The sequence below is a fragment of the Pyxicephalus adspersus genome, chromosome 5 (genome assembly GCF_032062135.1).
Source record: "Pyxicephalus adspersus chromosome 5, UCB_Pads_2.0, whole genome shotgun sequence".
NCBI classification, from domain to species: Eukaryota; Metazoa; Chordata; class Amphibia; order Anura; family Pyxicephalidae; genus Pyxicephalus; species Pyxicephalus adspersus.
In genome coordinates, this window is record NC_092862.1 from 65,442,101 (window position 1) to 65,466,001 (window position 23,901).

At 36.1% G+C, this 23,901-nt stretch overlaps 1 protein-coding gene across 1 annotated transcript in view; it reads right to left on the minus strand.

Moving 5' to 3' along the window:
* The window catches only part of EXOC2 (exocyst complex component 2), an 84,778-nt gene that overhangs the window by 23,799 nt on the left and 37,078 nt on the right, over positions 1-23,901 (minus strand). The window contains exons 8-17 of the mRNA XM_072411789.1: positions 22,721-22,802; positions 21,107-21,209; positions 17,896-18,014; positions 9,576-9,701; positions 7,742-7,866; positions 5,201-5,269; positions 4,647-4,804; positions 3,793-3,914; positions 2,420-2,481; positions 643-723 (exon numbers count right to left, since the gene is read on the minus strand). Of these exons, the coding sequence (XP_072267890.1) occupies positions 643-723; positions 2,420-2,481; positions 3,793-3,914; positions 4,647-4,804; positions 5,201-5,269; positions 7,742-7,866; positions 9,576-9,701; positions 17,896-18,014; positions 21,107-21,209; positions 22,721-22,802 (1,047 nt within the window). The remainder of the gene's footprint in view (positions 1-642; positions 724-2,419; positions 2,482-3,792; positions 3,915-4,646; positions 4,805-5,200; positions 5,270-7,741; positions 7,867-9,575; positions 9,702-17,895; positions 18,015-21,106; positions 21,210-22,720; positions 22,803-23,901) is intronic.

Genomic DNA, 23,901 nt, shown 5'->3' on the forward strand with positions numbered 1-23,901 from the left:
ATAGTGAAAATGTATATATTACACCAAATTCTTATATTTTTACCGTGCATTGGTAAACAATTTCAAATACCAAGGACTGAAAAACACCCAAATTTTCCATTAGGCTCTGTAACTCCAGCAAGCTCAACCACTAGGGAAATATTTTAAATAATATATTGGGTTTGCAACTCATTTCTAGCCGGGGTGCAAACCAAGAAAAACAGCAAGGGTGAAATCAGTGCATAGTGAAATTTAAAAGCAGAAATGAATGTGTGACACACGACACACTCTTCTAAATTTTCTTTATTCGATCTAAAACAAAGTTAGGGATAAACACATTTAACAAACATTTTGCACAATGAAAACCTTTGACAAAAAATGTCAGGGATTTACACCAACTACATTTCATATGTGCCTTCTGGACCCCCAATGGAAATAGCTGGGGAGATTTGCAATGACTAAGGAGAATAAAACCAAAGGCTACCAGACAAGTGCACACAAATGGGATATTCCATAAGTAACCTTTTTTTTTATATATATATTTGCTGGTGAGTTTTCACCAGTTTTTATTGGTTATCTAATAAGTTGGAGTAAAAAAGTTTGTCCGCTTACAAAATAGCTTTGAATGAACTGTTTCTTGGTATCTATTAATAAAGTACTTACACTGGCTTCAGCAGGCTTGCATTCCAGAACACCTTTTAGTGACTGCAAGGACTGGAGAACACACTGCTCAAAGTGAGATGGCTATAAAGGAAAGCACACAAATACAAAATGTATCATTGTATGAATGTTTAACAGTATAGATACATGCATTGGTACCCCTAAGTTCTTCACAATTATGTGCTGCGGCAACATATGTTTACCATGCACTGACATTTCAGGATTTGCACCACAAAGTTGAAAATAGCAGAATAGATAATGTTAAAAAAAAGAAAAAAAAATTGGTACATTTTAGATGGTAAAAAACATTTTGCTCTATTATTGTAATCACCTTTCACATGACCTTTATTAATTTGTTTTTTTTTATGGGTTTGATGTACCCTATTTTTTATTAAAGCTGACCTATCATGACATTTATCATTATGAGCAGCATGGTAGCTCAGAGGTTCCTGTTCTGGCCTTTGCAGTGCTAGGTCCCAGGTTCGAATCTCTGCCAGGACTGCATAGAGTTAGCAGGTTCTTCCCATGTTTGCCTGAGTTTCCTCCCACACTCCAAAAACATGCAGTTAGGTTACTTGCCCCCCCCAAAATTGACCTTAGACTGTATTAAAGACATAGAAGGTAGGGACATTAAATTGTGAGCCTCTTTGAGGGACAACTAGTGGCATGACTAGGGACTTTGTAAAGCGCTACGTAATATGTTGGCGCTATATAAATACTGTGTAATAATAAAAGTAATATTTAAAAGGGTGTCTAACAGTGCGGGACCAACGACATTCCACCTATAAAGGTAAATGGCTTTTTTTTTTTTAAATTAAAGTTCTGCTTTAATATTAAGATGTGTAGATTTTTTTATCTAACATTTAGTTGTACATTAGGCAAAGTCAGTAAGACTTTCTGAGTAATGACTGATGACTATCTGGTAGGCTTGCAGTGAGAGTGAGCAAAGCAAGGTGTAGCCATTCACAGTACAATGATGCATGAAGCAGAGCATGCATGTGTAACGACTTAATATGGATGGCTGTTTTGTAATGTTGAAGAACTTTTACCTCTTACCAGAGGGGCTTCCTCAGTTCATAAAAGTTTTAAAGAACATATCTTAGTATTGATACATACATTGTTTACCACATAGGTTATGTTCCCAAAGCAATATTTATGTTCTCATAACTTGGAAGCCACTCAGATGTGTGGTAATAAAGTCCTCAGTATTACTAAGTCCAGCTGAATTGAAGTGATTACTACTAGCTACCATATATCATGACAACCTTCTCAGGCATGTAATAAAAATGTATTAACATAAATAATTCCCATTATAGCATATATTACCGCATAATCTTGCGGTACATGTAATAGCATAATTTAGAGAACATTAGGGGCTGTTTACTATATGGTTCTAAACAGCTTATCTTATAACAGGTTCTTAGTCACTTCTGCAGAAATCTTTACAGACACATCTGAAAGTTATTAGAAGTGCAGACTGGTGACACATTTCAAAAAGTAAAACCTGCATCAAAAAATTGTCCTTTCTCAATAAATGCAAAAAGTTAAATTATTTGGTTTAGACTGACTTTCTAGATTAGTTAGTCCTTACACACACAAGACAAGCACACAACATAATAGTACAGTTTTTGCTGTTGTGTTGTGTACATACTGCTTCTCTAATTCTTCAGACTCAAGTCTTCCTCAGGTCAAGTCACTAAATGTTTGTTTTTTCAACTATTGGTAACAGTTTTTCTCTTTAAAAATAATCAATTCACAAAAACATTCAAAATGTACTTACTAGAGACGTTAAGCCCTCATTATCCACAACCCAATCTTCTTTGTCAGCTAGTCGTTTTACTTCTGAAAAAAAAGTCTAATATTAACCTCAAATACTCTTAAATTAATGCTATTTTTAATAAACTTTCCTAGAAAAGACCACAGTGCCGCAACATTACAAAGTAAATTGGTAACCCCAGGGAAACCATTAACAGAGGGTATTTTTGTAATACAATGTTTCTTAAAGTGTGTGTGTGTGTGGGGCAGATATTCATTACACAGAGAAGTGTGCATCGTCCATCATTATTTGTAATAGGAAGTAGTAAGTTGTACAAACTCAATACTGTTACACCTATATTTCAGCATGAAAACATCACATATATGGACATATTTATAAAGCAATGAAGGTGATTTTCATCCAACATTCACTAGTAGTGAATCAATCACTTCCACTTAAAGATGCACCAGGAAGATTAACCTGCTACAAATGTTTGGTGAGTATAATACTCATGGGTAATCTGCTGTCCTTCAACACACTTTCAAATACTTTGCAACTGCTTGCTAATGTGGTTGGAAAGTGTTCCTAGTCCAGCCTATAAAAGAGGTTCAGTGGCAGACTGCTTTGAGATACTGTACAGAGCTTCTGAAAATCTGAAAAGTATCACAATCCTATCTCCTTCAATGTCCTGCCAAAAATTTTCAAAAGCTTTAAAAATAGGTTTTTACATTTAATTTTTTTCCTCACTTTATAAATATTTTTAACCCCTTATTACCACCCTTCAAACTTCAGACACTCCTCCCTTTGATTTCTTTTTCCTAGTGTTGCATTTAAATTATTATTTGTTAATCTTTTAGAGAGATTTTTCTTGCTTCCTGCTCCGGTTACCATACAACAGAGGTACAACAGCTTCACCCCCCCCCCCCCATCCTTTGCCAAACTTAACGACAAGCATTTACCCACTAAATGAATGAGAGTGCTTGCCACTGGGAATAGCAGAGGTTAAGAAGGTGGAGTTACCAAAAAAGGTTTTTTTCCTGCTGTGTCCCTTTGAAAAGATTGTGCTCAATTTCTGTCTCAATGCCTGCAAAGGAAGTGTGTGAATAGAAACAAATAAAAAAAAAAATGAAACCTGAAAGAAGTTCCAACCCTTTCCTACTCTATCTAAAATGTAAAAAAATATGATGGAGCTAAGCATTACAACAAATTTGGATACAGGGTTACAAGACAAATGCAAAGCAGATCTCCCATGAGCATCAGAACCAAGGTCTGATACTTCCCCGGTCTGCTTCTTGATCTACATGTGTTTGCCAGACTCTCCTATGCATGACATTAGCAATATTTAATGTAGCAGTGGCGACTCAAATACATAAAGCAGACTTGTGACACACATTTACCTTCTACTGTATGCTGTAAAGTGACAATGACACAACGAACTCGTAAATCCAGGATAAGGTCTTGTATAGATTGCAACATATCACTGGGGATCTCAAGTGCTGTCAGAGATTCATAGCTGAGCCTAAAAGTCCCAAAAAGTTACATTTACTTTACATTTTTATTAACAAACTTTTTTACCTTTGCTTTCTAAGGGTCTATTTATAAATGTTTTCACCCAAGATACACCTAACTTTTACCCATAATTAACACATTTTTCACACAGAATTCAATTAAAAAATGTGTGAATTATCACATGATTCACATATGAATTATACATATTCCAATTGAATCCAATGTTTCAAAAATATGTGGATTTTGAATAAAAGTTCAGTAAATCTTGGGTGAAAACTTTTATAAACAGATCCCAATGTATAGATTTATTTTTGGTAAATTGTAAACATATTCCAAAGTAGCATCAAACATGTCCTGCACCATCTTAAAAGAATACCTTTTTTTTAATATACCAAAATTTAACATTAAAATGAACCCCCAATCACCACACCAGGACATAAACCCAGTGTAGGCTCACCCAGGAATTAGACCCATGGCTTGGACATATAAAAGGAATAGCAGAGAAGCACTGTGAAGGTGACTATCAGTGGGTGGGTTGGGCTGGCTTGTTAAAAGAAACTGTTACTCTGCCCTCAATGGGTCCTCCGTGATGCAGGCTATGTTTAATTATGATTACAAAACTATTAAACTGTTTCTTTACCATTTGGGTATAACCCAGAGGCTGTCAAACACTGAAAAGGGGGAAATTTACCACTGGAAAGGGAGAAAATTGGCTATAATTTGAACCTAATCTCTTCTTTACCTGACAGTCTGGACAACATGAGCCAACCATGGACCAGACAATTCAGTCTTTAAGTCCCAGCCACCATACTGCTTCAAGTCCTCTTCACTAATAGTAAATGGAAGTAAGGCTCCACGGATAAGCTTTACAAGAGACTGCATCACTTCTTGAATCATTTTCTAGAGCACAAAATAGAGAAAAAATGAAAAATGGAAAGCAGGATCATCAGCATAATTAGCAGTGAAAGGGTTAAATAATGTTTTTTTTTTTTAATCCATTGTTACACAATAGTGGATCCAAAACACAATTTAACTAACTTTACATCACTTTCATCATCCAAGAATAGAAAAATGATACAAGGGCTCTAGTTACTTTATATTCCAAAAGGATAGTGACATTTTAAATATTTGAAGTAATTTGTCATTTTATGTGACAAGGCCAAACAAGGGGGACTGACCAACATATTTCCACAGAATGGCAAGGGTACAAAGTTTTTCTATACTCATGTAACTGTGAAAGTGCAGGGGTCCACTATACACATTAAATTAATCACACAATAACTGCTGCTATCTTACCTTAAAATCATTTGGCCTCTGTTTTACATTTTTTCTGTATTTCTCCATTTGTCCAGATTTTTCTGCTGTCTAAACAAAGTAAAAAAAGTAAATGCAAATGATCACAATAAATCATAACGGTTTTTAGAACACCCTCTCTATATATATGAAATGAAGTCTTCACACTAAAATAAACTGTGAAAGCCAGTAAACTTGTACTTTCCCACACACTCAGAGCTTAATTAGAAAATAAGTTCTTGGTAGAGTCATATGTTCATCATCGGTAATATCAGAAGATATATTATGTGAAATTTTATAACCGTGCTTCAGTAAATATGGACTTAAATATGACACTGCATAGATAATAATATCTATACTCTATAGATATAGATAATCTATACTCTACATGCAGAATCTCTATATACCACAGGCTGAACCTCTATATCTCTTTGGTCCCCTTACCCTAAACTGTTGCTCAGGTCATCTGGAAAAGTTGTCTGCCTTTTGTTATGCACAAGCTCATGGTCACTAATGTTTATAAGACCACCACCCCCCTCATAGTTGATTTGAGCATTATTAGTGAGGTGGTATCATTAATGATGCTCAAAATAATCCAGCTTCTGCTCTAAACCCTGAGCATTGGACTGAAATCACACAGCATATTGTGCTGATAGGGGACAGACATAAGGCATTGGGCATCATTTAAGGGACAGAACGTTTGTACTTGGTGGCTGATGTGGTGCGCTTTCAGGGAGGCTGGTCTGGGTTTTTGTAGTTAAAAAAGTTGGTTAATTTATTTCACAGCATCTTATTTTATTCTATGCTCTGCATCTCATATCACATTTTGTTATTCACTCTGATCTTTTATAGTATGGATATAAACAAGTATATATGAAGCAGTTTTTTGTAGCATTACACTTACTAAACATTACGTGCTGCCCTTTGGTGCAGGTAGAGGCCACATTTGAGGTCCCTCTGTCAAAAAAAATTGACCACCACTGCTATAAGGCATGAAATGCATATGCAATTTATAAGCTCTAATTTAACTAAAAAACATTTGGGTTTTTTTGTCAATTTACCAGACAAAAAAATATCAAACCCTAATTATACCCCCTAATTTCCTCTAAATATTTATTGCCTAGCCTAAACCACAACATGGGTCTTACCCTGACTCCCATACAAAAACTTCTACAGAAAGACCTGCAAACTCAGTACAAATAAGCTTCAACACCTTCTGATGATTATTTTTCATTGCTTTTTGTGGACTTTTGGAGAAATTTGGCTTTACCTACTATTTGATGGGCGTTTAAAAAAATTTATTGAGACACAGAAAGCAAATATTTTCTAGCAGTGTAAAGGGAGTTAAAATGTAAAGACTTTTTTGTTGGATAAAATAGGAAGGGGGTATACCTTCTGAAATGCTTCCTATGTGTTCCTAATGGGTTGATTCACCCTCTTGTATTTGTCCTTGTAATCACATGATACTAGAAAGTGATTGGAAATCCAAACATTCTGAGCTGTCATCAGGGAAGAGTGAAGGGAAAATCCCTAATTGGGGACATCTGATCCAGGGAAATCTTTCTGTGATGAAAACGTTCTACACTTTGAAGGGATTTCCTCTCATTTCCTGTTGTGTCTTTAGGACACTAGGAAATATCCCCTCACTTCCTGATGATTGATCTTTATTGAGGTCTAGCAGATGTAGGGGTCCCAACCCAGACCAACTTTAGGTAAAGCTGTGCTAAATTAAATCATTTTAAGCAATGTGTTAAGTGTGTGTATATGTCACCTACAAGTGTAGTTGTTTTTTTTTTTTAGCAACACAAACACACAATTCTATGTCTAATGAACCAGTTTGCTGAGCTGTCATTATTCCAATAAACTTTATTTTACAATTTTCTTCAACATAAGATATACACGATGGATATAATGCTCCCAGAGTGCATATGAGTCAAGTCAAACCCTGATGCAGGTTATTTATTGTCTGCACATGCTTCCTAACCCCTATAGAACAAGGTCTCCTGCAATACTGATCAAACCTATCACATCACTAAATAACAATTGGTACTGTATGTGCAGCAATATTTGCTTGTGACCTGATGGACACTCATAGTTGGGCATGAGAAAATGACTGTTGGTTTTAGAAAGTAGGTTGTAAACAGAATATTGAAACCAGAAAAAATCATGAATCAAGATAAAGCTTGGTAGGCAATGTAACCCTTTCCTGCACAGACATAACTAAACTATTCTGTGGTTAGTCCAACGGATTCACTTTTCGAATTTATGACTTAAAAAGGATGCAGCACAGGTATCAGTTACAACTGAAAACGGTCTTTTAAAGTTGCTGTGTATATGCTTGTTATGCTTTTTGCATAGGGCTGCTTTTTATAAGTTAGCTTAGTCTGCAGTGTTTTAATGTAGTCCATGGTTGTTATGGCAACCTGAAACATGATTAAGAAGGCAAACATTGACCCCTGGTGTAATTAAAGATGCTAGACATTAGAATATGTTTTAGTATATATTATTAAGGATTTAATACAATATATACTGCATGGCTTTTACCTCACTAAAGAGACTTCCATTCACATATGATATCCATAGTTTCCAGAAATTTGGAAGCTGCCCAACAACCACCTTTGTTAGCTTTTCCACAAATTCTGCTTGATGTGGCGTTTTATATCTCAAAGCTAAAAAATGAAAAACAAATATATATATTTATTGTATAGATATACACAATATATTATTATATATATTATTTTAAACAGGCACAAATTAGGAAGAACACAATACTAAAAATCAAAGATTAATCACATGCTCAGCATTTTGTTGAAAGATTAGCTAGGTAAACTCCGCATATTGTTTATTAGGACACCTATTTACAACTTGTACACAAGTCAGATGATTCTCATCCGATTATAACTTCAGGGCTGAAGAATATGATGAGAATCCGATGTGTGTACAGCAATCGTTGGATGTCGTTCATGAATCTGTCCTGGAAGATCCATGAATGATGAGCGACCGCAATGCAAGTGAGGGGGAGAGAGCGCAGGAGAGTGCCGCTGGCTCATTCTTCCCTCTCCATAAAGCAGAACGGTGCTGTATGTACAGCACTCGTTCATTCATCTTTCAGTCTTTTGTTTTTTTGGAAAGGAATGTGAAAGATCCTCTCCAACGACAAAAGTCCTAATTGTGTACGTAGCCTTAGACAGCCATTCGATTGTAAGAACACAGCCATTGAATTAGCTCCAGTGAACAGAATACTGACATGTTATTAAATGGTTACTTTTCCAGCCTTTATAAGGCCTAGTCTCCACTTAATTTGAGTAAACTTCAGGCTGTATAATGAGAAAAACACAGCAAGATCAAGACTTGCTTTCATTTTAAAACTCAGGGCAACAAACAACAATGCAAGGTCACATAGCATTTTGGTCATGAAACTAAAGCAATCTACGGCTAACACAACCATCAAGACTGCCCCCATCTCTTCAATAGAGAACTATGAGAGTGCTTTCCAGATGCTTTGAAACACAGTTTAGTAGCCTGTGAAAAGCAAGCGTTTGAATCAAGTGGAGATTAGGCATTGGTAGTATAAAGGGATGCCAACATTTAAAAATAAAAATATGATGACCTTTTTTAATAGCTCTTACACTTCCTTTATAATAAAAAAAGTATTGACTTCACGTTCCAAGAATAAAGAAAGTATTTTCTTTTTTTTAGTTTACCACCTCTGTCTAAAATTTCAAGAATCAAAGCATTGATAACATATTGAAGGTTACCTTTTTACTCTAAAAGGCATGCATGATGAGTAGTATTACATTCAACAAATGTCAATGTACGGACTCTCCCTACCATAAATCAAAGCTATATGAAGTGCAATCATATGTCTGTCAGTAACAGGGCTTTTTAAACTCCCTGTGATGGATGCAATACATGGACGACAAATTTTGGAACTTTTACTTCTACCTTCTGCTGATAAAAATAAAAACCTATAATATGATAATTTTTTACTTCACCTTTTACTAATAGTGTCTCTTAAAAGTACTTTTTAGTAACATGCCATCCCAGCATCCATTCCATTACCTGTCTAAAATTCATGCTAGATTTTCTTTTCCTTCAAGTGTATTACACTGTTATTTACAATTTGTATTATCATTAATATTATAAATACTAAACATTTTTAAATGACATGGCTGATTTACAAAAACTAAAACATACAAACTACAAAAAAGTATTGTAATTGTTTATAATAAACAATTTGGTTTCTTTGTTACTGTGCAAAAGATCTAGCCAGTTAAGTAGTATAATATTTTATTTTTTCTCCATTTGGTAAGCTAGTCTCACATTTTTGGCACCACAGAAAAGCTAAAACATAGACATTCTTCCAATTTACTCTTACAATCATTTCGTCCGGATTGGAAGCTGCTTCCTCTTTGCAATGATGCAGTCTGACTGAGTCGGCCAATTGGGGATGGGCGTCCATCACTGTCCAAGTCAAGCAATGGGCTCTGTAGCATTGGGTTTCCTTGAATAAAACAAAAAGGAAAAAAAAATTACAACAAAGTCAGATAACAGAGATATGTTAAAACAAACCCAACCAGTAAATGAGAAGATGCAATTGGAAGGCAGCCAACTAGCAAACACTTAGATTTAAATATCTACAAGCTAGGAAGCCAACTACAAGTTATCTCATTTATATGTAAAACCAATTGCAGTGTTTTAATAAAGAACCCCTATTGCTACTCAAACTTTTATTTTTCATTAAGCATACAAATACTGTTTAGTAGCATAATAAAATTGAATCAGTATTAGTGCTATAATACTGTTTATTATCAAAATTAGTGCACAACTGAACACACATTATGGCAGTTTAGTAATAAAAATAATAATAGTAATATTTCCACTGTTTATGTAGCAGGTCTAGCACAGAACTGAGGAACCGATGTAACATACATTCCTTTACACAACACGTGTAGCAAACGTGTAATGAATGCTACGAAAACAGACACAAGATGGTGCTAAAACACAAGTATTACCTCAAGACCTCATACAGGAGTTTCTCATATAACAAATGGCAGTATTAAATTTGAAACGAAATAAAACAAATGATGATAAAAACCATACAAGTGCAATACACTGCAAATGTTTAAAAAATGTAGTTCATCTAAAGCTCTCTAATATTAGTTGTATACAGCAAGCTGTAATGTCATTATCTATGTTTGGATATGTAATAATACTTTATACTGTGATACAGACATTTCACATTTAGGATTCATAAAATTCAATCTTCTTATTCTGGTTTTTAATATGAAAATGAATAGCTAGGCAGAATATACCAATTAGGGCAAATCCACACTAGAAGTAATTGCAGTGACACTTTTAAGCTTATGTGCTGACTATAAACATGCTGGAAAGAAAAAATGCAGGACGAGCTGTGTGATCATTTTACTAGTCTGCTTTTTCCTTATTGTCAGTGCAGGCTACGGTGTTTGGGTGAAGTGAAAATTGAAGATCAGTCTGTGTGTCTGGATCACAAAACTGACTGAATAGGAGTACAAATCTTTGGTGGGTAAAGAAAAAAATCATATAAGTATTCCATAGAATTAGGCTTTAAAAATGTGTACTGTGCAATTTTTGTTTCATGTATGTTTCATATGATTCTTGCAAAAAAAAAAGCAATTATTCAAGCAAAAAAAATTTATACCAAACCAAAGTCAAACCCGACTGGCTTCCAAACCAAACTTGTTGTTATCACCTGAAACTCTCATGTAGATGACCTTACAAGTCATTAAATACTATTTAATGGGATTAACATGAGCAAACAAGAAAAGCAATGATCACCACTAGCTAAACAGAAGGTTACCAATTTATTTCACTAATTCCTTATGTATTATTCCATCCATCATTTAAAATAAAAAAGGTATACAGTTAAAAAAAAAAAAATATTTGAATGCAACAACTCTATTATTTTCACCTTCCGCCTTTTATCAGTTTATTAGGATAGTTGTATATAGGCATTGGTACACTTTTGTACTAATAGTTGGGAATCAGGACAAAGTTTATTGGTTTGCATGAACTGTATTTTTAAAAATCACTGATTTTTTGTATTAAAAGAAAAAAAAAAAGATCATTACCTATTTTAATCAGAATAACTGAATTACTATAAGCATAAATAATTAAATAAATGAATCATTTGTATTGATATGTTTAAATGATGCCGTCTACATTACCTTTAAATATAATTCTGTTGCGTGACATCAAGGTTCATCCCAATGATCTTAAGGCTGGGTCTACACAGACGTTTTTTCCAACATTTAATCTGAGGCTTTAAAAGCCCATGTTTGAAATTCCTATGCATTCCAACTGGCAAATCTACACAGGACATTTTTTCTTGGGGCACGTTTATGGGGGTTATAGAGAACACTCCTTGCAATGTCTTAAAAATTTAAGTGCAAGTTAACGCCAGAAAACGCATCTATTGGTTTCAATGGGGGACGCTTTCCCGCATTTGTAAGTGCTTGAAATGTAAACGCGATAAAAAAGCGGGAAAACGCAGCATAGACAGTTTCCAGTGGTATAAAGGCAAGCTTTAAAACACTAGTAAATATGCATACAAACGCATATAAACACGGTAAGAACAATTACATGGGTTTTTTTTAAAACTGTCTGTGTGGACTCATCCTTATCTTTACATTTACTTGAAGGAAAAAAAATACTTAAGAAAAACTAGGCTACATGACTATTCTTTCCTCAACCAGAGGAAATATTGAAGAAATGAAGATGACCATGTCAATGTGAGTGCTTGCTCCAGAAGTTCAGACAGATGTGAGCACAGGTGAAGATGTACAAGTGCTTCGTACTGAGATTCTCACAGCACACAATAGTGAGGGAATTCTGATCAGTAGCCTGAGGACTTTCTGTAGCCTGTCAGACTTCCTTACCACCCCTAAACACCTTTGGACATTTTTTCCTGCGCACAGCGGGTCCTTGTCCTGTGCTGCAGTCTGACCACCCACTGTTGCTTATTGACCAAACATGTAGGACCCAGGAGCTGTACGGATACAACTTGGGTATAGGATTCCATTTCTATGTAGAGAGAATCATTTGCACACAAATTTCACTCTTGCAAGATAAGAAAACAGGGCAGCATAACAAAACTGGCTAAAATTATACTTATGTCAACAGTGAGAAATGTTATTCGAGTTCCTCTTGGGCATTTAAGCTCTGTCACTGTCAGGCTACAGAAAAAAATCCTTTATGTTAAAAGACATTGAGAAAACATTGCTTTAATTGTGTTAGCGAGCTGAGCTGTTTTTTCATACATAAACTAAAAGGACAGAGTGAAACAAATATATGGCAAAGATAATTCACAGAAAATCTTGACTCGTACTGAAAGAGAAAAAAAAAAAAAAATCACAAAAACCAATGTTTATAGGGACAAAAGAAACTGATTTTACTTTAGGTCTTTTTTTGGGTAATGATGGAGAATTAAACTATGTGCTGGTATAAAGTGGAATTCTAGGCAGATAAGAGAACCAAAATAATAGAGCGTTGTAGCTATTTATACATAAATGCAGTGTAAGTACCATGAGAACATAGGGCCTGATTTATTAAAGCTCTCAAAGGCTGGAGAGCACAAATTTTCATCGGTAAAGCATGGCGATCCAGCAAACCTGGAATGGATTACTTCAAAGTCATTTGGTATTTGTTAGCAAATGTTTTCAATTCTGGATCAGATCTATTCCAGGTTTGCTGGATCACCCAGATTTACTTATGAAAGTTTATGCTCTCCAGCCTTGGTGAGCTTTAGTAAATCTAAGCTGAATGCCCAGAGTCCAGCTTCAATTCTTTAAGCATAATTCTAACAGTCCCTTTGTCAACGGATGGCCAGCCTGCCAGGGGGTAAAATGAAGTTGTCTTCTTTGCTATTATACTCTGTGCTAAAAGGTGTTCATTTTTTCTATCTCAAAAAATTGGGAGAGACATCTGGGACATACTTTCAGTGTTCTAAAGAACTGGTTAGTTCTTATGCTAAGTTACCAGGTTACCAGGCCTGTGTGCCAGATTTGACTGGTCTTTATGTTAGAGAAAATGTAGCAGGAATGGTTTGTAGTGACTCATCTATTTCTTTGCAGAGGCCTGCCATACTTACTAATGAAGCCACACTTTCAGCTCTGCAATCAGCAATACTTATGCTCACCTCTGACTGAAAAACTCCAACATGACTAAGCAGGGGGCTTATCAGACCTCTGCAGAGGTACTTCTGCTTCCACACCGAGAAGTAGTTTGCCATGAATGCTGCTTCACCACTGTACCTTCCACTTTGTCTATTAGAGGTTTGTAGGCAGCTGGCACAAAGCAGTCCTGTGTTTCATTGTGCTCCTGCTGCTGTTAGTAGCAAAAGTGACTCTCGCTGACATTATATTGCAGAAGAGGACTAAAAACTAGATTTGTTATGCTGTATGACAGCAGGTCAGACTTTAGCTCCTTAAAAAGAGCTTGTTTACCTAGAGTTACGTGCTGCTTCTGTTTAACGAGCCACCAGGGCATAGTTGTAACCCTGAAATAGGAAATGCCTTTAAAGGTTGAAACAGGCAGAATCACCATATCCAAAAAAAAGAAAGCCACGTCAAAAAAGGAAAACAACATACAGACTAAAGTGAAAGGTGAAAAGTAATCTAATATTTTAGGATTCCGATAAACCTTAAGACAAATTTGTCACATAGGCAAATTTCCTGCAAATATAAAGCAAACTAAAAATACTAAAATACTGCATTCCACTTACAGCATCTGCTTATTTATTACAGTAGTACACTAAAATTTACCTCCGCAAGCAGTCTATATTGAATTCAATAAAATAAAGTTTGATTAAAAAAAAAAAAAAAAAAAAAAAAAAAAGACTGCAATATATATATGAAATCAAAGACCAATAAAATATTTTCCAATAGCAGAAAAAGTTTTAAATTCTCACTTATTAGAAACAATAAAAGTCCACATATATAAAAAAACATAAATTTAAATAACTGATTAACATATGAAAGTATTGGCAATACGCCCTACAGAAAATGATGTTGTAATTTGCATCCTCTTCTTAAGGGTACATTATTAGAAGAAAGGTTTCACTAGGATTACCCTGGTTTGGACTTGTAATGGCTCCCAGCTGGAAGAAGAACTGTTCCTGCAGCTGTACAGTGAGGGGAATAAAAGAGAAACAGCTGCAAAAGGTCTTTTTAACATCAGATTAGCTACATGAATCTAATTGAATAGGAACTGGTTCATGAAAATGTGAATAGAAAGGGATAGCCAAACATCCAACTCCATCCATTACTTTGAATACTGTTTTAAATAACATATAGACATATAGACAGATGGATTGGGGTTCACCGATAAAACACAGCAAAAAAATGAAAGAATAGGTTTGCTATCAAGAATGATATCACCAGCTTGAAAAGCATGCTAGGCATAGAGGTTAATAAAGAATTCTGATCTGTATTCAGACTGTTACATTTGTTGCAGGCTCTGCTGGGAGGATATGGTAGGGGGTTAACATGTATCCTTTTCCTGGCAGGAAAGAAGCTAAGACAGTGGTCTACTTTTAGTTCTGGTTTAAAAGGTGAATATAACACATTGAGAAGAAATATACTATCTTTCTTTTGAGAGACATTACCTATAAAAAATACAAGTACAGGAAAATCCACCTTGTTTCAGAAAATTTAAAACCCTCAATTTATTAAAAGGAATAGTTTAGCGAGCATTGCTCCAAAGTTGGTATTTTATTATTGTTTAATATACATTCAAACCTGTCATATGTGATATAGAAAATTCAACCTGAGCATATAATGAAATAAAAATGCATAAGCAGAGGAAGGGATGGCTTGATTAAAAACATATCAATGCAACAAGTAGACTTAGAGATGTGCACACTCACAAATATATATATATATATATATATATATATATATATATATATATATATATATATATATCCTGGGACCCAGAGATTGTCACTTAAAGTTTGCTTGTGTATTGCTTTACCTTAAGCTCAGTCTATACTTCTACAGACTATGACACACTTACTTTTTTAGCAAAAACACAGAAATAAAAATAGGGCTTCATATGGCAATAAGATGGGTAGGTCAACATTAGGTAGCCAACTCTCCATAGCAGGGTTTGTCAAATTAGGGTTCCATGGAACCCTAGGATTTCTCCAGAGGTTGCTAGGGGTTCCTTGAACAATCAGGAATTTGGAATTCTCAGGTCAGTTATCACCGACACCAATAACTTATTTGCCTATCTGTAAGATGGTTTCCTCCCACTGAGCACCAGGCTAATATACTGTGAGCTGTGTATATAGTAATTGAAGAAGGAGTTCCCAAAAAAATTACTACAAGGCTGGAGGCCATACCTGCAAGGTACAGAGGCTAGTATTAAGGGACAGATTTATTAAAGCTCCCTAAGAGGATACACTTTCATCAGTCAAACTGGGTGACCCAGCAAACCTGGAAAAGATTTCTAAAAAAGTAATTTGCTATTTGTTAGCAATGTTTTCAATGAAAGTGTTTCTTCTCCAGCCTTAAAAAGAATTAATAATTCGAGCCAATGATTTTGAAATACAAGTATCTTGGATTAACTCACAAATACATAATTACATACTGGGCACTTCCTACATACAGAACATATATACATGTCTCTGTATTTACATAAGTTCAATGTATTTGCTTCAGTAAGTGAGCAAACACAAAGAAGCTAGATGTACATCAGATAATATGAAATTTAGTAGTTTTCTTTTCAAAGTTTTAGTAATCATTTAACATTACATTAAACTTTACATTGTCTGTCTTTAATGCTTTCTTTATTACTCACAGTTGAACCATATTTCAGTTAGCAAAAGAATTAGTATTTTCTATGTTTTTGGTTTTAAATGTTGCATTTAAATCCCCAGTCCTTACCTATGTCTAAAATTTTACAGTACAGTAACAGTACAATCAAACTGCCGATGAAATATAGTTCTCTCTGTAATTTTTGAGAATACAAACACTGACATAACAATGACCAAACTGAGGTCTAGCCTATCAAGAAGTTATGCCAAACCTACCGAAACATGACAGACCCAGACTAGCCCAGGGCAGCTAAAGTACTCTCTGATGCCACTATTCAAACCTAACAAGAATTACATGAGAATTTACAGAATCTGTTACTGCTTGTAAGCAAATCTTTTCCTAATTGCATAATTTTTGGTTGGGCAGGCATGGCAAAGGTGTACAAAAAAAAAAAAAAAAAAAGCCAAACGAGTGCATGAATCACACTTATGCTTTTAGCTAACTTTGTATAATGTACAACACCTAAAAAGATCGAATTTCAGACTTTGGATTCTCCAAATTTACAAATATGTAACAGGAAAACAAACAAAGCAGTGAAACAGATTTTTTATTTTAATCAAACAGTCAAGAGTCTCCTTCAAATAATTACACTTTAAGTGGTTTCTTTCCCCATGTTAGCTCGAGTCTGCAACTATCATCCTGATTGTACTTTTGTTTGTTTGAACAGACTGACTTCTAAACTCTTGTAGTCTTTGTTCTCCGTCCCAGACCACCATAGGTTTTTCTGTAATTTGGGGAATTTCACCCGACCCATGGACACACACAGACTGTACGAAATGGTACAGCTCTTTTTCTGCATTGCAGAAAGCCAAGCACCGCCTGGGATTATTACTATGCTGCTCTAACCTCCGCTATCCATCACTGCACTGTCCAATATAAGTAAGAGGACAGAGATAAGGGATGTTTGTGAAAATGCTGTGCCCATTCCTTTAACATGACTCCTAACACAGACTCCAAAGCAGTACATGCCAGGACGGGATGATAACAAAGATTTAGTAGATATACAGCAGGTTATTGTGCCCTTAACTTGTCCAATGACTTGTGATATTGGACATCTCCATCGTAAAAAATAGGCATTGGAAATAATCCTAGTGAAACATTTCTGTTTTTACACAATCCCCTAGGAATGTAGTATCTATACATACAAGAATTCTGGTGTTACATATCAAACATCAAACTCTAGTTTCCTTGAACTGGAATTAATTTTTAAAAAATGTGCAACTAATGGTAAGCATAATGATAAATGTGCCTAAATTAAGTTTTACTATATTCAATTTACAACTAGAAGTTTTCTACACAGATGAGAAGTAAGAGTAAGGAGAGAAAAAAGTGGTATGAGTGGCACATCAAGGTTTTGTAAGATGTAAGACAGATAGAGGAGTATGTTATGTGCAGGCAGGAGGCATAGAGGGGAGAAGAGAAGATATACAGGTATGGACAGGACAAGACTGGAGGTAAAGATAGGACAAGGTACAAGCAGAAAGAAAAGCAGAAAGGTTAGATCCTCTGTAAAGTTTTATTGCTGTGTTGCCTTTTTACCCCCATTATGTCATGGCCAATGTCACTAAGAATGGAAGGGTAATCAAACATTACATCAATAGGTGAGGGTACCCCACCTATTGCTTTAATGACAAGTGTAAAAAAAAAACAAGTTTAAACACCTTGATATGGCCATAAAGTAAGTAATGTGATTTATAGCTATAAAGTACTAGAAAAGGACATATTAGTTTTTAGGCTGATGGGCCATTTAGATCTTGGGAAAGGCACACAGTGACACTAGGTGCAGCTTTTAATTGTCCAATGGGTTATAGCATCTGTCCAGACATTTTGCATTCTTACCTTTTAGTTCTTTTACATAGCCATCTTTACAGCTGTGCATAAGCTGAACAATCCACTTGTGCTGTGCTCCGATGCACTGCCATGCTGGGTCACCTGGAGAATGGAGCTCAGAAAGATATCTGCAAAAACAGAGTATGGAATTGAAGCTCCTTTGCTGATCCCAACATCAAGGCTTTTTTAGGTTGACATAAGGTTGACATATACACTAGGTGCATTGAAATGTCCAAGGCAGGTTTGAATCTGACCGATGGCTAAACTTAGTACTAACATTTTGAAATATTAGCTTTACACATGTATATATAACAGCAAAGACCTTAGAGTGAGTTTTCTTTAGAATACTTGCTTTAGGTAATTAAAAGGGAGCAAGATCACAAAGTTACATACAAAAGTGGGTGTACTGCCTGGTCCATATAGCAAAGCAAATAATAAAAGTTAAAGCCACAATTCAAAATCAGTATATTTGCTTTGAGGGACCCCTTTTCTGCACATAGCAGCTATGTGGCGAGTCAAATTTGGGCTATTATGTATTTGTAAAATATGTATGGCCATCCCGCTCTTGATTCTCCCTGCCTGTTATAAAATCAAATGAGCAAAGGCATTACACGGTTTATAAAGCTTCTGTTTTTTTTTTAACAATGTGCATATGTTTACTGCCTACCCTATATTAAAGCAATGGAGTTATACAGATAAAGAAAAAAAAAATACAGTTGCAAAAAATATCTGAATGTCTTTAGCAATGGTTCCAAATATGTAAGTTGGCCTTCATCTAGATCAGGGGTGTCAAACTCAAATACACAGAGGGCCGAAATTAAAAACAAACCAAACTTGAAATTTATTGAAAAAATTTAGTAAGTTTTTCCTTCTCATTAAATATAAACATTTTCATATTGAAACAAAGAGTTATCACTTAAGATTCAATCTGGAACAAGACTATAATAGAGAAAGGGGCCCAAAATTTTTTTAAATTGTTTTTAGGAAAAAATGTTTGCCTCTTTCTCTATTTGTAGCCTTCTGATTAAAATTTCAATGCTAACCTGTCCCCAATGTTTGTTATAGCTTTCATCAGTTCTCTATATAATTTAATAATAAATAATTTGCAGGAACTTTTTTGGAAGCCACAACTCGGCACTTCATTATGTCACAGCTCTACATTTAACCATTTCTAATCATCCACACCACATACCCTGCATAATGTACTCATACCACCCCCACTTCATTCTTCGTTGGTTCTTCCATCCCCTTCCCTTTTTTTTGCACCATGTTTTCTGACAGCCCCCCTTAAGTCTTTCAAGTCTTCTCTAGCACCTCTGCTCCCACATTCCACACTGAATTCTTCAGCAGCTGCAACTTTACCATTCAAATTATTCTTCTTTCCACCATGGCTGACCTTCAAAGTTATGGGGGTCAGAAGTTATAATTAGAGCTGAACTCCAGCCTTTTTTCCACACTTGTAGATAAACCTCTCCAGTGCACTAAGTGAGTAATATTATTATTATTAAACAGAAGACAACAGAAGAAGAAGACAAGAACAGCCGAATGCAGAGCTAAGCATAGGCAGAGAGCTGTTCCATAGACGCAAGTGATGCCGAGACTACAATTCCCTGCGTTACTTGCGTCTATAGAACAGCCCAATGCAGAGCCACACATAGACAGCAAGCTGGTCCATAGATGCGACTGATGCCAAGACTACTATTCCCGGCATTCCTTGCGTATATAGAACAGAACAGGCCGCTGCTCTATAGACGCGAGTGATGCCGGGAATTGTAGTAGCAGCATCACTCGCTGCAATACGTAATGGCGGGCGGGCGGGCCAGATGCAAAAAATTTTCAGAACTCTTTAGGGAGCCAAACAAAAGGACCTCGCAGGCAAGATTTGGTCTGCGGGCCAGAGTTTGACACCCCTTATCTAGATTATAAAAAAAAAAAGGAAAGACAGTATTAAACAGAGGTACATGTTTTAACCCCCCTAGCGGTAATCCCGAGTCACACTCGGGGTTCCTTAAAACATAAAAAAACCCCACTTACCTTATTCTGTTGTCGCTCCCCGTCATCCTGCTGGTCCCTGCAGCTTCTTCGGACATGTCTTCCTCCTTCCATTTTCTCCCGACGACTGCAGAGACGATCTCCGGGAGGAGCGGCAGGAAATTCAAATAATTTTGTATTGGATTCAATACAAAATAGCTGTATTGAATCCAATACAATATATATATATATATATATATATATATATTACTGTACAGTTATAATACATGTTTAACTATTTTTTAATTTTTTTAACTGCTTTTTGTGTTTTTTTTTATTTAAAGTTTATTATTTCATTTATTAATAATTGGACGTATTATTTCAGTGAGTTATGCCTAAGAATTATAGGCCTACAATGTAAAATAACGCTTTTTGCATTGAAATACGGACAGAGTTGGAACGCTAGGGGTTTAAATAACTGTATCTTCAGTTATTAAATGGTTGAAACTTTTAAAGGAAATCTTTTAACACAGGGCAAATAAAATAATGATGAAATGAAAATGAAACCTGTTTAGAAAAAGGATACTTTCAGTGAAAACCATCAAAAGTCAAGCTTGGCTTTACCTATACACTTCCTACCTACTAGCCAGTGAACATACCAATCACATTAAAGTAACAATACATATCATGGGGCAGTTCTACTAAGTTCTGCTTATATACCCCCCAAAAAATTGCTCAATTTGCATTCCTTTATTTTGCAGGTTTTAAGAAATTCACTTTAAGGTCACTGAAAAAAAAAAAAAACGTGAGCCATTTGAATTTGGTTGTAAAAAGATAGAACCAACCAAATAGTTTTTGTAGCTGCTGATCAGACATGCACAGCAATCAGGAGGTGTTATGGTTTATTCCTGTATACAGAATTGTGTGAAATGCATGCAAATTTCTATAAGGTAAGCCATTTCTTTGTTGACTGACTTCTGTTTTGGACTACCGAGATAATGTATTAGACATTGTGGCCCAAGTATTTCTTTAGGACACTTCTTATGTCTTTTATTCCTTTATAAATGTGTTCACTATTTAAATTTCCGTATATATCCATTTGGAGCAATAGATGAAAACTGCAAATATCTTTAACACACAACTTTAACCGACAACCTAATACCTATGCAGATAACAATCCTGAGGTTTTCCAGTCTAGTGTTAGGCTTTTCTGAATCTGAAGTGTAAGGCACAGAAAAAGGCTTTTTACCTGATGTAGCGCTTTTGGTCATGTAGAGTGGAAGGTGTTTCCAACAGTTTATTCAAAAGTAATATCCTCAGTGACTCAATTCTTGTTTCCACTTCAGCATATACTGCAAGAAAATAAAACACATTAGATCTAGTTATACTCAATTCACTGTAGGATGTAAGGATAGTTTTATAGGTTAAAGTAAACATTAATACAGATTCATAGCAGATTAAAAAAAAAAAAAAGAAGTATTTTTAAGGTATTTGTAGATTTGTTATTTAAACTAAAATATAACTATCGTATGAAAAAATTTGTATCTATTAGATCAGTGGTCGCCAACCGGTGGTCCGCGAGAAAATTTAGGTGGTCTGCGGGCTAGTCGGTGCGCACCCCAGCGGGGACAGTAGAAGGACCCTGCTTGGGGATGGAGCACCGGCCAGAGCCATGGACCATGTCCCCCATACGCGTCGCAGGCTCAGAGTGGTGGGTGGGTTGTGTCTCTGGACTGCGATAGGAGGGTGGGCGGGTATCTGGTATAATGACTTCACTCTGGGAGAAATGTCCTCCTCTTTGAGTGACAAGCAGCTCCTGCGCATGCGCAGTCCGGAGTATGTGAAGTTAGTGGTCTGTGACAATCAAAAGGTTGGCGATCACTGTATTAGATTGCTTTAACATTATAACAGCTAAATAGCTTAAAATATTCATGTAAGTGGGAAGGAAAGTACACTTTTATAATATGGCTTCTTTTTCTACAAACATATACACTCACTGTGCACCTTATAGGCACACCTTGCAAGTACCAGGTTGGACTCCCTTTTGCCCTCAGAAAAGCTGTGATTCTTGGCAAAGATTCAACAAAGTGCCAGAAACATTGTTCAGAGATTTTGGTTCATATTAACATAGTGGAATCACCCAGTTGCTGCAGATTTGCCAGCTAGACATGCATGATGCAAATTTCTCATTCTACCACATCCCAAAAGTGCTCAATTGCAGTGGTCGCCAACCTTTTTGGTTCCACGGACCACTAAAATCACAGACTCCTGACTGCGCATGCTCGGGGAGCCCCGGTATCAATCAAAAGGGGAGAAACCTCTCCCATAGTGATGTCACTGTGACATAGCTCTGCCACTTCCCCATCGCAGATCTAGGCCTGTGATGGAAGAGTGGGCGAGTTATGTCCAGGAACACAGTCCACCCACTTCCCTGCGCCTTGGACTTGTACGGGGACGTGTTCCGTGGCTCTGACCGGTGCGTCCCCCCTCTCCTGACCCCGCATGGGGGTGCACCGGCCAGAGCCGCAGACCCTCAAAATTTTTGTTGGGGACCGCTGTTGGGGGACCGCTGCTCTATTGGATTCTCCTCCGATTTATGACATCAAAAATTCAAACACTTTTTGGGGCATTCTCTGTACACCTTAGAGATGGTTGTGCGTTAAAATCCAAATAGATTAGCAGTTTTTAAATATTCAGACCGGTCCACCTGCTCAGTTCGAACTTCAGAAAGTCATCCTGACAGTTTCTACAGCTATTTGACTGGCTGATAAATTTTGCGTTAACAAGCAGTTGAACAGGTATACCTAAAGACGTGACCAATGAGTGTACATGTCTTAGAAAAAAGACAAACTATATTTCTCACCTTTCTTAAAAACCTCAACTTCAGTCTTTCCAAATAAGGACTTTGCTTTTTCATAGTCATTAATGACAACATCATAGTCACCCTAAGAGGATAAGAAAAACATATTAGATTTGAAGTCAGAAAGATATTCTGCTAACAACCTATTCACAGTACAGTGGCTCAGTGGTTAGCACTCTAGCCTTTGCGAGTCCCAGGTTCGAATGTGGGCCAGGACACTATCTGCATGGAGATTGCAGGTTCTCCCTGCGTTTGCATGGGTTTCCTCCGGGTACCCTGGTTTCCTCCCACATTCCAAAAACATGCAGTTAGGTTATTTGCTCCTCCCAAAATTGACCTTAGATTGTGAATATGACTGTGGCAGGGACATTAGATTGTGAGCACCTTTGAGGGACAGCTAGTGACATGACTATTGACTTAGTACAGTGCTGCTTAATAGGTTGGTGCTATATAAATACTGTGTAAAAATAATAATAATAAATATAACTGTGTTGTCCTATAGCGTGTTATTTTCCTATAGGAAAATAAAACCTAGTGCCTAAGTAATAAGGTATAAGTACCAAACATTGTCAGACACAGCCTACTTTTCCTCCCAATACAAATCTGTGTATGGATGTAGGGTTTACGAGGAATGTAGCCATTACTTAGAAATTATGACAGCACAGAAAACTTTAAGAAAACAGGAAGCAGCTCTTCCACTGGCAGTACCAAATAAATCATAATGTGCAGGTAAAAGACGAATAAAGCAATAACATTATGTAAGACTTTCATTGGTTCATTTTTTAAATGATATTCTTGCATACTGTTACTAGGTAGGAATCAGTCATTTAGTGGAAACTTCATTATGACATCCAAGACACATGCGCTATGACAGCCTGGCAAGTGTGTTACATATATTTATGCTCCTATAAGACTTGCACTTCAAATCTGCTTATCAGCTGTCAAGCTGGCTTGACCAGAGATAAAAGTGTGTTTATAGCCAGATGGGAGAGGAGTACAACAGGTACTTCATAGGAAAAATGGGGAGTTGCTTTAGAAAAAGGATTGGGCCTCAACTATAGCCAAAAACAACATATAATTTCATAAAGGTACATCCCTTATAATCTTCCACTTTTCATTATTTGCAAATGTAGTAAGCTAGGGGTGTTGTGATTTAGGACAGGTGCAAGTTAGCCATAACATAC